General features: G+C 45.0%; 1 protein-coding gene across 1 annotated transcript; it reads right to left on the bottom strand.

Moving 5' to 3' along the window:
* Positions 1–349: 349 nt before the first annotated feature.
* Positions 350–9588, bottom strand: LOC131262451 (uncharacterized). Its single transcript, XM_058264458.1, has 2 exons — positions 7255–9588; positions 350–370 (listed from the first exon to the last, which is right to left on the bottom strand). Exons 1-2 carry the CDS (start codon positions 9586–9588, stop codon positions 350–352), a joined length of 2355 nt encoding a protein of 784 aa, XP_058120441.1.
* Positions 9589–13452: the final 3864 nt, after the last annotated feature.

Genomic DNA, 13452 nt, shown 5'->3' with positions numbered 1-13452 from the left:
ATTCGAGGGCTGGATGATAAGGGTCAATAGGGAGCAGTGGACCTACGCTTTTCTGGATTGCTGGGTATAGTTCGGCCAACCCTTCGTTGGCGATCACCAGATCGAGTTGACGGTCTAGGCTGTTGCGGACACAACTAAGCTGGAATAGACCGTTCGATGCCAGATGCCGATGTTTTGCTGCAGATATTAGGCGAAAGAAGCCACACGGCCCGAAGCCTCTATAAACAATACTTACTACTACTACTTTCACTGCAGACAAGAGGCGAAAGAAGCCACACGGCTCAAAGGCTATATAAGCCAAAAATACTACTTTCGCTGCAGACAGGATGAAAAAGAACTCTTGTGTCCTTTAAAACAGTATTTGGTGTACCTGTAAAATGATTACGTAAAAAATTTGGTTGAAATTGACGCGAGTTGCAGGTTCGCGCGGTCGGTCATGAGCACATACATCCATCAAGTCATGTGCACATACATTAATTACTTGTTTTATTAGATGTTCCAAGGTGTATCTAGGTTGAGCGTTACCTCCAATTATATCTCCCTTCTGTATCCATTAACTGATGAAATTCAGTGTTGCAATGAAATAAAGCTGGAAGAACCATCAGTGTATTTTACTTCGTTGGTAGCCATGGACATTCAGCTAAAGCTGCTCCTGTTTACGGCATTGGTTGCCAAAGTACAATCATTAGACATTCAAAGGGCAAACGAGACCACAAAATATGTGAGAAATGTAACCTTAGCAGTAAAAGAGGGTTACCGTGGTACAGTAGTTTGTTGGATTCTGCAGTTCAGCATGTCCTCGACCTCATCATTGATGCAGAATTCACTTGCTCAAGACTTGTTTCTGGGTGAAGAAATGGTTCTATTGCAAGCAGATCTTTCGACAGAATATGAACCAACGTATTTGACGCCAACCGTGGTGGTGATCGTGATGGAACACTTGGACAAAACAGTATCTCCTAGCAACATGCAGATGTGGATACACGCGATACCGTACCATTCGATAGTATTTATATTATTCAAAGCGAATGACTTGTCGCTGGTTCCGCTGGTAGCAAAAACACTCTTTCCACATGGTATACTTAATGTAATCATGATAGCGTACAACGTAGACGCAGTTTACACTTTCGATTATAACCCGGTTAGACCTACTTTACACGCTGGATTTCCAACGATGGAAAAAGTGCTGTACGACCGACTCTTCACGCTAGGACCAACGGAAGTGGATGCTGTGTACGTCGAAAACGTTTACACGTTTGAGTCCGGAAACGTTTCCGGGGAGGATATAATGCTTTTTAAGTTGTTCTTTGAATGGCTTGGAATTCGGTGTAACGTGATCAAATTGAATTGCAGTTCATTAGAGCCTCTTGTAAAATGTGTGCCTAGAGGTAGGTCAATCATACTTATGCCCCGGTTGTTTTGCGCAAACCATTCCTCCAGAATGGTCGATGGAATAGAAATGTTAAAATTAGCCATTCTTGCCCCACGCGGAGCCCCCATATCGATCAGCTCGATGGTTCTTAAGCCATTCTCACCAGGAGTATGGATTATTCTCTTGGCACTATGTCTATTATCATGTCTAGGGCATCATGCTGTTCCAAATATGTTGCAAAACAATCTGTTTTTTCTAGCGATGTTCGGTTTTGAGAAACGGAACCTACGCTTCACGGGACGATGTGAAAAACTGTTCGCTGTCGCCATGATCATCCTGTTGTTTCAGCTGAAATGTGCTTATGAAACGATAGTCATTTCCTATGTCATCGAGCGACCGACGGAACCCGATCCTCGCACCATACGTGATCTAAAAGAGCTGGACATTCCATTGTTTATAATTAATCAAACATACAATTTAGAAGAGTTTGATCTACCCTTGGATGGTGTTAAATTAGAATTTGGTGTTTTCAGTGAACTGAACAGGTCAGCAATTTTAAGCTTCCGTTACGAATTGGAACTGTTGGCCGTCGATATTGCGAATTTTGATCCAACGAATGGAAAACAACGGCTTGACTTCTTGGAACAGACTTTTCCCGAAAGATTAGCAGTCTTTGAATTCGAAATGAAGTCTATCTACCAACACCATTTTGCAAAATTTCGAAGAACAGTGTTCGAGGCGGGACTACAACAAAGGTGGAGACAGATGGTAATTGTATTTCTGCAAAAAATTCGACGTTTGAAAATTGAAGACATAGATATTTATGAAAAAAACATTGTGAAAATGGAAAACCTTTTGCCGCTCGTATGGTTTACCGCCCTGCAATGGTTTGCAGCTTTTCTTGTTTTCATTTGCGAGTTGTTAACATTTCATATATTAAAGAGAAATCGATAGATGTTTGTAGTGTTCCGTTTGTTTGATTCGAATTTGAAATAAATGTTAGTGGTTATAGCACAAGAATATTAATTGATCAAAACATTTACGTGGAACTGCAATGACGATTACATGTGTTTGATGCATAAGTTTATGCTTGATTGTACGCTTGCGCCTTATCGGCGAATGAATGTTCTATCCAATAAATATTGCTTAATGCTTGATTGTGATTCATCGTTTCGGTTCAAATTTTCCGATATTCCGGTGTATCCAATATTTACTTATTTACAAATGTGGCGCTACAACCGCTGAGCGATCTTGGCCTGACGAAGCTTCAACCGAATCCGCTTACGGTCGTTCGCCACACTGGTCTTATTCCGTATCTCGGCTTTATTGGCGGTTTCGTCTACGCCATCTTTCCACCTCAATTTAGGCCTACCACGCCTCGTCTGTCCTTGGGGATAGCCTAAAAGAACTTTACGGACTGGGTCGTCCGGCTATTCGCATGACATGACCAGCCAACCGGAGCCGGGCGAGTCTAATTTGCTATACGACAGTGCAGTCTCCGTACAGTTGATAGAGTTCGTCATTCTATCGGGTCCTACATAGTCCCTGCTCACACAGGGGGCCAAAAATCCTCTTGAGCATCTTCCCCTTGATCACGGCTAGGAGGGTTTCGTCTGGTGCTATGTATGCCCAGTATAGTCTCAGGTTCAACTGTCTTGACGGATATCGTGAGTGGAAGAGTTCACTCAGACTGTTACAAGAGCGGGTTGCTGCCAGCACCCTAGTGCTAATTTCATCTTCAATGTTGTTGTCGGTGCTGACCTTTGACCCAAGATAGGTGAAAGTTTTGGTCGACTTCAAAAGTGCAGTCACCAACTTGTACGTCATCCCCGCGTAGGCTTTCGGCAATTGTTGGCAGGACCGCTGATGGTACCACCATCATGTTGGGTTTTTTTTCGTTAATCTGCAGCCCGAGGTTATTCGCTGCTTGCTCTATCCTTTGGTATGCTCTGCAACATAGGAGAGTCTTTAATTTAGAAAATTTTATTGTTGCGTTGATAGTTTTGAATTTTGACTTCTTTTCGACTTTTTCTTTTTTTTATCTTTTTCTATCTACCCCACCAGAGGACTAGAATTTCCAGCATACAAATCTAAAATGTAATAATGTATCATTAAGGATTATCTAGATTTCAATATCGGAGTACATGAAACGTTTGTGAATCATATGAATTGCTTTAGGACACGATCCTGCTTCAATTAGCTTGATTACTCTCGGTGTCGGTTGACCATGAGTGCAGTAATTAAAATATCCATATTAAAGTAACTTCAAATGAAAAATTTTCATGCAACTTGATCGTTAGTTCTGGTTTCTCCGCGTTCGGTGGAAGATTGACGACGGAGGTGCATATCAAACTGTTTCTGCTAGCGGCATTGGTTACCAAAGGACAATCATTAGATGTCGTGAAAACCAAACAAGTCACCGAATATGTAAGAAATATAACCTTAGCAGTAAAAGAAGGTTACCGTGGCACAGTAGTTTGTTGGATTCTGCAGTTCAGCATGTCCTCGACCTCATCATTGATGCAGAATTTTCTAGTTCAAGACTTGTTTCTGGGTGAAGAAATGGTGCTATTGCAAGCAGATCTTTCGACAGAATATGAACCAATGTATTTGACGCCAACCTTGGTGGTAATTGTGATGCACCATTTGGACGAAACAATATCTGCTAGAATGTTGCAGGCGTGGTTATTCGCGATACCATACCATTCGATAGTACTTATATTATTCAAAGCGAATGACTTGTCGCTGGTTCCGCTGGTAGCAAAAACACTCTTTCCACATGGTATACTTAATGTAATCATGATAGCGTATGTTCGGTGTGCGGCCGAACGAACTTACACACAGATTTGCACCGACCTTCCTCGTGGCGTGAGGAAGGATCCAGGGAGTGACTTCAGCGGATGGAAGCCATCACTGCCTGGATGGAAAGAGCTCGGAAGTAACCTCCGCGGATTAAGGTTACTCGCTCTGGAAATAAAAGCAAAGTCGATGGGCAGGCCAACAGACTAGTACTCTTCCTTTCCAACTTATGGAGACTTAGACGGCAAAAAGGTGTCCAAAGAGAACTACCGTGGGTCGGATTCAGTTTCGGATCTAATTGCCTTGATAAATAATGCCTACGCTTCTTTATTCCAAGTTCTCCATCTATTTCTTCAAATTCGTGGCCTCAAGGCATCCCACGATCGGATGCTATTATAGCGATATCTAAATCCTAGCTACTGCTTTTAATCCTAGTTCTACACCATGCTGTACTAGCGATGAACAGTGCTTATCGCTGTAATCTTGCTACGTCTTTCTTATCGTTTCACGTTGTACAGTTCTATTCTGTACTCTGTTCTAAAGGTTTGGTTCTAAACTATATTGCCTACATTCAGGCGTTCCGTAGCTTCCGATCTAGACGGAACATACACCCCCCGTTGAGGCTACTCAATATTTCAGGGTTACTCTTACTCTTCTATGGGCAATAAAGAAATTTTTGTTATGGGTCGCCGATATGTTGCTCCGTCTACGAATACATCAATCGCTCGTACAAGGCCATCTTCACCAGGATATACTGCTTCCACTCTGCCCATCTTCCAATGGAGCGGAGGCTGTTGTCGATCATGGATGAGGACGATCATTCCTTCGCGAACATTCGGCAGGCTGCGTAGATTTTTCTTCCTAGGTTGCAGTGTATTCAGGTAGTCTCGTTTTGCGCCTCGGAAATTTGTTGCGTTATCCGAGTGAATCTGCTGCATCATTCCTCGTCGACTGATAACCCGCTTGAGAGATGCAATGAACGCATTTGTGCTTAAATCAGACACTGCTTCTAGATGAACTGCCTTTGTTGCCATACACACATAGACTGCTATGTATGCCTTGATCATTGCTGAACGACGAACACCTTGCTTGATGAAAATTGGACCGGCGTAGTCCACTCCGGTAACTGCAAACGGTGGTGATGGCGTCACTCTGGCGGCTGGCAGGTTACCCATCAACTGGCTTACGGGGGCTGGGTTGGTCTTGAAGCAGGTGATGCATTTTCGGGTGATAGACCGAATCGTGGAGCGTGCGTTCAAGAGCCAATATCGTTGACGTAGGGCGTTCATCAAGCCGGTTTGTCCCACATGAAGTAACTCTACATGCATTTGTCGAACCATAAGACGACTAACTGGATCCTTGTTTGGTAGAATGATAGGATGGCGGCTTTCGAAGGGTAGAAGAGACTGATCCAGACGGCCTCCCACACGGAGCAAACCTTCAGAGTAGATTGGACGAAGGTTTGCAAACTTCTTCGAGGGTTCGTTTTTCACTGCTCGCTGGATTTCGTCGTCAAGATGGATGAGTTGGGTGACACGGATGATCGCTTCAGTAGAACGGCGCAACTCGGGAATCGTTAAATACTGGCTGGTATGTCGTTGAGTTGACGGTCTTCTACAATTTTCCACAAACCGGAGAACGTATCCCATGATTCTTTGAACCGTTCGAAAACAACTAAACCGTTCAAAAAATGAAAATGGTTCAATAGTCACGGTTGGGTTGGCCATCACTCCTTTTAATTCGGGAAGTTCATCCTCAGGAACAGGATCTGCTGGATTAACCATATAGCTCGCCTCATGAAGGTAATCGGGTCCACTCCACCAGAGGTTGTTGGTTTCCAAGGCTTCTAGTAGCATGCCTCTCGAAACGATGTCAGCTGGGTTGTGATGAGACCTTATATATTCCCATCGACACTCTTCCGTGTGTTTCTGGATTACCGCAATTCGGTTTCGGACGAATAGCTGCAGCTGGTTCAATGGTTTTCTAATCCAAGCCAGAACAATTGTGCTGTCACACCACAACACAATTTCTTGGAACTTCAAATTCAGGGCTGGCAAAACCTTTTGTACTAACCGGGTGAGGAGAAGAGCGGCGCACAACTCTTTGCGTGGGATGGAAACGTCGTGCTGTGGAGCCAGTTTGGATTTGCTAGTGAGCAAACATAGCTTCGCTGAACCATCAGGAAACAGGCTTCGTAGGTATATACAAGCCCCGTAGGCCACATTTGAGGCGTCGGAAAATCCGTGCAGCTCGTACGACGTTGCTCCCTCAAATGTGACGCACCTTTGAGTCTGGATGCGATGCAGGTGTTGCAAGGATGGTTGGAGTTCTTGCCACTGTTTCATCGATCCTTCGTCGATGGGGTCGTTCCAGTCAGTTTTCAGCTTCCAAAGACGTTGAATGAGTAGCTTAGCCAACACGATGACCGGAGACACTAACCCCAGAGGGTCGAAGAATTTGGCTACTTCTGAATAAATTATGAGCTTCGTAACCCTTTGGTCAGCTGTTGCGACTGGCTTCGGCTGGTGAGCGATATATAGATGATCTGCTTTTGGGTCCCAGAGTAACCCAAGCACCTTTATCGCCTGGTTCACTCCTCGTTCGGCCATTGGGATGGCTTTTTCTTGCTCTTCTACTGGAATATGCTCAAGAAACTCCAGCGAGTTTGAGCACCATTTGCGGATGGGAAACCCTCCTTGGTTGAGAAGCCGCTTAAGTTGGTGTTGGGCTTCTATAGCTTCCTCAACCGAGTCCGCACCTGAGAGAACGTCGTCCATGTATGTCTCTTTCTTTATTATGCGGGATGCAATCGGAAAGGCATCCCCGTCCTCCTCGACCAATTGGAGCAAACATTTGGTGGCAAGAAATGGTGCTGATGCTGTACCGTAGGTAACTGTACACAACTCGAAGACTCGTAGTGGCTCGGAAGGGTGTGGTCTCCAAAAAATCCGCAGGAAACGTTGATCTTCTTTAGCGTGGAGAATCTGACGATACATTTTGGCGATGTCTCCCGAAAAGGCTACTTTGTACATTCGAAATCTCAGAACAATGGAGTAGAGATCGTTCTGTACAACTGGTCCTACATGCAGCACGTCGTTGAGCGATAACTCGGCTGGAGATGCCTTTGCACTGGCGTCAAACACGACTCGGCATTTCGTGCTCGAACTAGATGGCCGCAAAACCGCATGGTGTGGCAGATAGTAGGATAGCTGGTTGGGTACATCATCGGATTCACGGATTTGTCGGCAGTGCCCTAGAGTTTCGTACTCTCGGATGAACTCCACATACTGTTGTTGTAGCTCTGGGTTGCGAAGCAGTCGTTTCTCCAACATCATAAACCGTTTGAGGGCTACCGTACGACCATTGTTCAACAGGGTTTGTTGTTTGTTAAACGGTAGTCGCACAATGAACCTTCCAGATTCGTCCCTTTGATATGTAGTTAGAAAATGGTTCTCGCACTCAAGTTCTTCGATGGATCGTTCCGGGACGTCTGGAACCTCTTCAATCTGCCAAAACTGCTGGATCATTTTTTCGATGTCGACCAAAGCGTGGTGGGAATATATGGCTGGGATGGTAATCTGCTGCTCTACTATGGCTCCGGACACAATCCAACCAAACTGGCTATCTTGCAGACGAGGTAGATTATCGGCAAGATCGAGTTGGCTTGGCTTGAGTATATCGAAGAACAACTCAGCCCCGATCAGTAAATTAACCTTGTCTGGCGTGTAGAACGTTGGATCAGCAAAGGTTATTCCCTCCGGAATGTCCCAGTTGTCGATGTTGATGTTGCAGGATGGGATCGTGCCAGTTATTTTTGGAGTTACCAAGCATTCCAAGCTTGTTTGGTAACTGTTCACTCGGGATTGTATGGTAACGGTCAACTTGTCGCGAGCGAGCGTGCGCAACGCGTTGATTCCCACGATCGGAACGTTTGCCGGTCTCTTTGGCAGTCCTAGACGGTTGGCCATTTCTTCAGCAATGAAATTGACCTGAGAACCGCTGTCTAGGAGGACGCGGCAGCGATGTGGCTGGTTCTTGGCGTCCAGTACGTTGACCACGGCCGTCAACAGAAGGACATTCTTACTGGGTTTGATGGTTTGCGATGCACATGCTGTCGAAAGTTGTTCCCGTACCGTTGGTCCGCCATACTCTGCCGCTGTCGATGGAGGATGCACACTTGGTATCGGAAGTTGAGGTTCTACTTCTGCTGCCATGGAAATAGTTGGTTGGCTGGTGGGTGCTACGTCGTCGTGCAGAAGCGTATGGTGGCGACGCTGGCACTTGTAGCACTTCCTCTTGGAGGGACATTCCCGTAACTGATGTCCCTTCCGTAGGCAGTTGAAGCATAGTCCTGCTTTTTGTGCGGTGTTACTTCTTTCCCGTGGTGTCCCTTTCAGCAGTTCTGGGCAATTTATATTTGGATGGTCCTTACCACAGATTTCGCACTGAATGACCGCTGCTGTATAGCTCTTCTGGGCTGGATGTCTAGGGGGAAGCGGATGGTTGCTCTTTAGTTTGGCCACAGGAGCTGATGATGACGCTGCTGCGCAATTTTCCAAAATCTGGCATCGGGATTTTAGAAATGCCATCGTCTGCTCGTAACGGGGCAGCTCACCTTTCCGCTGCGTCCCTTCCCAGGCTTTTCGGGTTGATTTGTCTAAAGCCGAAACCAACAGATGGACCACCATTGGTTCCGACACTCCTTCCAGGTTTTGTTTTAGGAATCTGAGACTTTCCACATGCCGGGAAGTCTCTTGGACCAGAGCTCTTAGCTCGTGGAAGTTTTCTGACGTCATCCTTTTGAGGTTCAGCAATCCGTGGATGTGGCTGTCCACTATGGCTCGATGATTGCCGAAGCGCTCCGTCAGAATCTCCCAGGCTTGCTTGTAATTGCCAGCGTTGAGAATGCTGACATCGATTGCACCTGCAGCCTCGCCGACCAATGCCTTTTCAAGGTGATACAGCTTCATAGTGTCACTGTCGCCGGCATTGGCCATCAGGTCCTCGAAGATGGCCTTAAACTTGGGCCATGCAGCGTAAGTGCCGTCGAAAGTCGGGATCGGTGCCTTGAGCGGTTGCTGCTGGATGACAACTTGAGCCGCGGCAGGCTTGTTGTTCGTTGTCTTCGATTCCGCGGCTAGCAGCAACTCCTCGATTCTATTGGACGCCTCGTAGAATACTTCCTCGAACTCGTCGTATACGCCGTCCTGCTCTGCCATTGCGCTGTCTGGAATTAGGCCTACGATGGTGGTGTGTATGGCGCTAAATTCGGTGTAGACGGTCGCGACATTTTTGGCGAGCACCTTCAGCTGAGAAACGGTTAGGTCTTTCGTTTCCTTCAGCGTCTGCTCGACTCTCAGTATTTTGGCGTTGATCTGAGCTCGTTGACGGACTGCCGTCTTCAGCGCCTTTTCCATCTTCTCGCTGTCCTGGGGTTCACTTGTTGAAGTACTCGCTGTCGGCTCACTCGGCGTCTTCGCTGGGGAATCCACTTGCTTCGATGGGGTGTGCCTAACTCGTGGCATCGGGTTGTCTTTTCACTTTTCACTAGCACAATGGATCCGGTTCGACTGGACCATATGTTCGGTGTGCGGCCGAACGAACTTACACACAGATTTGCACCGACCTTCCTCGTGGCGTGAGGAAGGATCCAGGGAGTGACTTCAGCGGATGGAAGCCACCACTGCCTGGATGGAAAGAGCTCGGAAGTAACCTCCGCGGATTAAGGTTACTCGCTCTGGAAATAAAAGCAAAGTCGATGGGCAGGCCAACAGACTAGTACTCTTCCTTTCCAACTTATGGAGACTTAGACGGCAAAAAGGTGTCCAAAGAGAACTACCGTGGGTCGGATTCAGTTTCGGATCTAATTGCCTTGATAAATAATGCCTACGCTTCTTTATTCCAAGTTCTCCATCTATTTCTTCAAATTCGTGGCCTCAAGGCATCCCACGATCGGATGCTATCCCAAGGAGAGAAAAAATGGCGTTTCGACCCGAACCCATGAAAGTTCCATACAAAAAAACCCCTCCACAACGGGAGAGTTACCCCGCAACCACTCTTCCACTGTTTGTCATACCCCTCACTTCCTGATGACAATCCAAATGCTGTCTGCTCTATCGTTCCGTCCTTTTCTCTCGCGTTATGTTCCCAACAGCATAGACTTGTGCGTGTGAGCAACAGCCCGTTGAGGAATTGTTTACATTTTGAAACAAACGGTCGTGCAGTGTGTTGTAAATACTTGGTGTATATTTTATTCCATAAATCCTTTGAAAATGTGGCGGCAACCCGAATTAAAACGTTTGCGAAATAGTGGCGTTTTCTATCGGCGATCCGATAATCGTGAAAACATGTTCGCATCGTAGCAATCTGCAGCAAATATCGAAGCTGTACATGTAGCTGCTGTACCTGTGGAAGCAATTTCTGCCAGTTGAAAATCGAGATGGAGTTTATGTGGATGAAATGGGGCTTTCAACACTACTTGATATCGTAGATAATAATTTGGAGCGCAAGCGCAAGAACATTATTAGGAACCAACCGTAAGCCATCGATCGAGATAATGGAAATAAGCGGCGGCCCGTATTGGAATCATGGAATAGAAACATTTTTATCTGTCCAACTATGGTAAGTTTGTTTCAAACTGTGCAGTTATAATTGTGAGTGTAAATAGCTAATTTTTATTTCTTGTTTTTTAGCAATGCAACACTTATTCATGCCAACATATATCAATGGATGGATTACCATTGCATAGACGTGGCAGCATGGAGTTTTGGCCAATATTATGTAATATCCAAGAGATGCTGAAAGTACCAGTGATGACGAGAACTATTTTCTGTGGTAGGAGGAAGCCGACGAACGTTGAGGCATCTTTACGTCTCATTGTCACGGAGATGAACAACCTCGTGGAATATGGAGTAAACATCAACGGGAAACATGTGTCGATACATCTAAGGGCCATTATTGCAGACACTCTAGCAAGAGCATCACAACGAACTGATGGAGGATTCAGGCAAGGCGCCTATCCAGGACACCAAAGAACGATGACACCTCTTTAAGATTTAATTTTTTTTTTTACATAGTCCAGGATGTCGTGGTAGTGAATCGTTTGCATCTTATCGATCTTAGCATCATGAAGCGACTGCTGGTGGGCTGGCGAAACGAAACAGTGGTAAAGTAATAATGCAAGCCTTGCAGACTACAAAACTCATGCAACTAATGAAAGAAGAGTTGTTCTCTGATTCACTTACCAGAAATCGATGGCTGAGATGCTGTATGATATGTAATCGTTTTGAAGGTTGCCGTTGAAAGCTCCTGTTAAAAATAAATGATACACAGTATATGTCTTATAAATGGTACAAATAAAAAGTTTTATCTTTGTAACATGATTTCAATAATTACCGTTATTTGTCGATGCTGGTGGAATTAGAAAAGGTACACTGTGACGATGGAATGTCCTGAGCCGGTTTTCAGTTGTTTCGGTTGGTTTCTCATGGATTGTCCCGGTGGATGTCGTAGCATGAATACTTTCACTCATAACACTTTATTGGCGAGTGCTTTCTGAGCAAAATATGCTACAGTCACTGTCAATTAAGTGTTAAAACCTAAAAAACAGCACAATGGAAAAATCAAGCACATTATTAAAATGCACAAACTTCATCAAATTTTTCAACTACCAACCTCTAGTTTCATGATTTCATACTGCCTACTTTATTCCGCGAGTGAAATTTTGAGAAAATGTATCCATCATTACGTAAAATAAAACTGACAATCAACAAGACACTTTCCAACATCGCCGATGGATCAACCGGTCTGCGCATCGTATGGTATGTATAACGATAAGTGTTCAATCCTCACTAACCAAACAATATAAATTTCTCTTCAACAGCTACCTCCAATGTATTCACGACCACTGTTAACCATGACCGCGACAGTAAAAAAAGAAAGAATATCGAATCAAGTGTGCATTACAGGAAGAGGCTGAGGGGAGAGTGAAGAGGGAAAGATAGAGGAATGAGGAGGGAAAAACAGACCTAGAGAGGATATTATTTTTGAACCTAGACGGATATTTTTTTCGAACCCACCATTTTGAATTTGAACCCACCATAAAATTTGAATCTGACAGCTCGTCAACATCGCCGTCAAATCGGGTCGAAATTTACTGCGCATCGTGCCCTGGACCGACCCGTTTTCGACGCGAAAACGGGTCGGACCAGGGGCCGGAAATATTTCAAAAATCCCCTTGGGATTATAGCGATATCTAAATCCTAGCTACTGCTTTTAATCCTAGTTCTACACCATGCTGTACTAGCGATGAACAGTGCTTATCGCTGTAATCTTGCTACGTCTTTCTTATCGTTTCACGTTGTACAGTTCTATTCTGTACTCTGTTCTAAAGGTTTGGTTCTAAACTATATTGCCTACATTCAGGCGTTCCGTAGCTTCCGATCTAGACGGAACAGCGTACAACGTAGACGCAGTTTACACTTTCGATTATAACCCGGTTCGACCTACTTTACACGCTGGATTTCCAACGATGGAAAAGTGCTGTACGACCGACTCTTCACACTAGGACCAACGGAAGTGGATGCTGTGTACGTCGAAAACGTTTACACGTTTGAGTCCGGAAACGTTTTCGGGGAGGATATAATGCTTTTTAAGTTGTTCTTTGAATGGCTTGGAATTCGGTGTAACGTGATCAAATTGAATTGCAGTTCATTAGAGCCCCTGATAAAATGTGTGCCTAGAGCTAGGTCAATCATACTTATGCCCCGGTTGTTATCCACAAACCATTCCTCCAGAATGGTCGATGGTATAGAAATGTCAAAATTAGCCATTCTAGCCCCACGTGGGGCCCCCATATCGATCAGCTCGATGGTTCTTAAGCCATTCTCACCAGGAGTGTGGATTGTTCTCTTGGCACTATGTCTATTATCATATCTAGGGCATCATGCTGTTCCAAATCTGTTGCAAAACAATCTGCTTTTTCTAGCGTTGTTCGGTTTTGAGAAACGGAACCTACGCTTCACGGGACGATGTGAAAAACTGTTCGCTGTCTCCATGATCATCCTTTTGTTTCAGCTGAAATGTGCTTATGAAACGATAGTCATTTCCTATGTCATCGAGCGACCGACGGAACCAGACCCTCGCACCATACGTGATCTAAAGGAGCGGAAGATTCCATTGTTGATAAATACTCTAGCATTCGATATTGAAGAGCTTGATCTACCCTTGGAAGGCGTTAAGTTAGAATTTGGTGTTTTTAGTGAATTGAACCGGTCAGCAAT

Source organism: Anopheles coustani, chromosome 3, assembly GCF_943734705.1.
Source record: "Anopheles coustani chromosome 3, idAnoCousDA_361_x.2, whole genome shotgun sequence".
NCBI lineage: Eukaryota > Metazoa > Arthropoda > Insecta > Diptera > Culicidae > Anopheles > Anopheles coustani.
This window is presented reverse-complemented; position numbering and strand designations above follow the sequence as displayed.

Excerpts from the sequence above, each read along its gene's own strand:
- LOC131262451 (XM_058264458.1), bottom strand. The coding sequence starts at position 9,588 with ATGGAAAAGGCGCTGAAGACGGCAGTCCGTCAACGAGCTCAGATCAAC. Across the intron at positions 371-7,254 it reads CGCTCAACGACGTGCTGCAT|GTACACCAAATACTGTTTTA; the intron begins GTAGGACCAGTT and ends ATCATTTTACAG.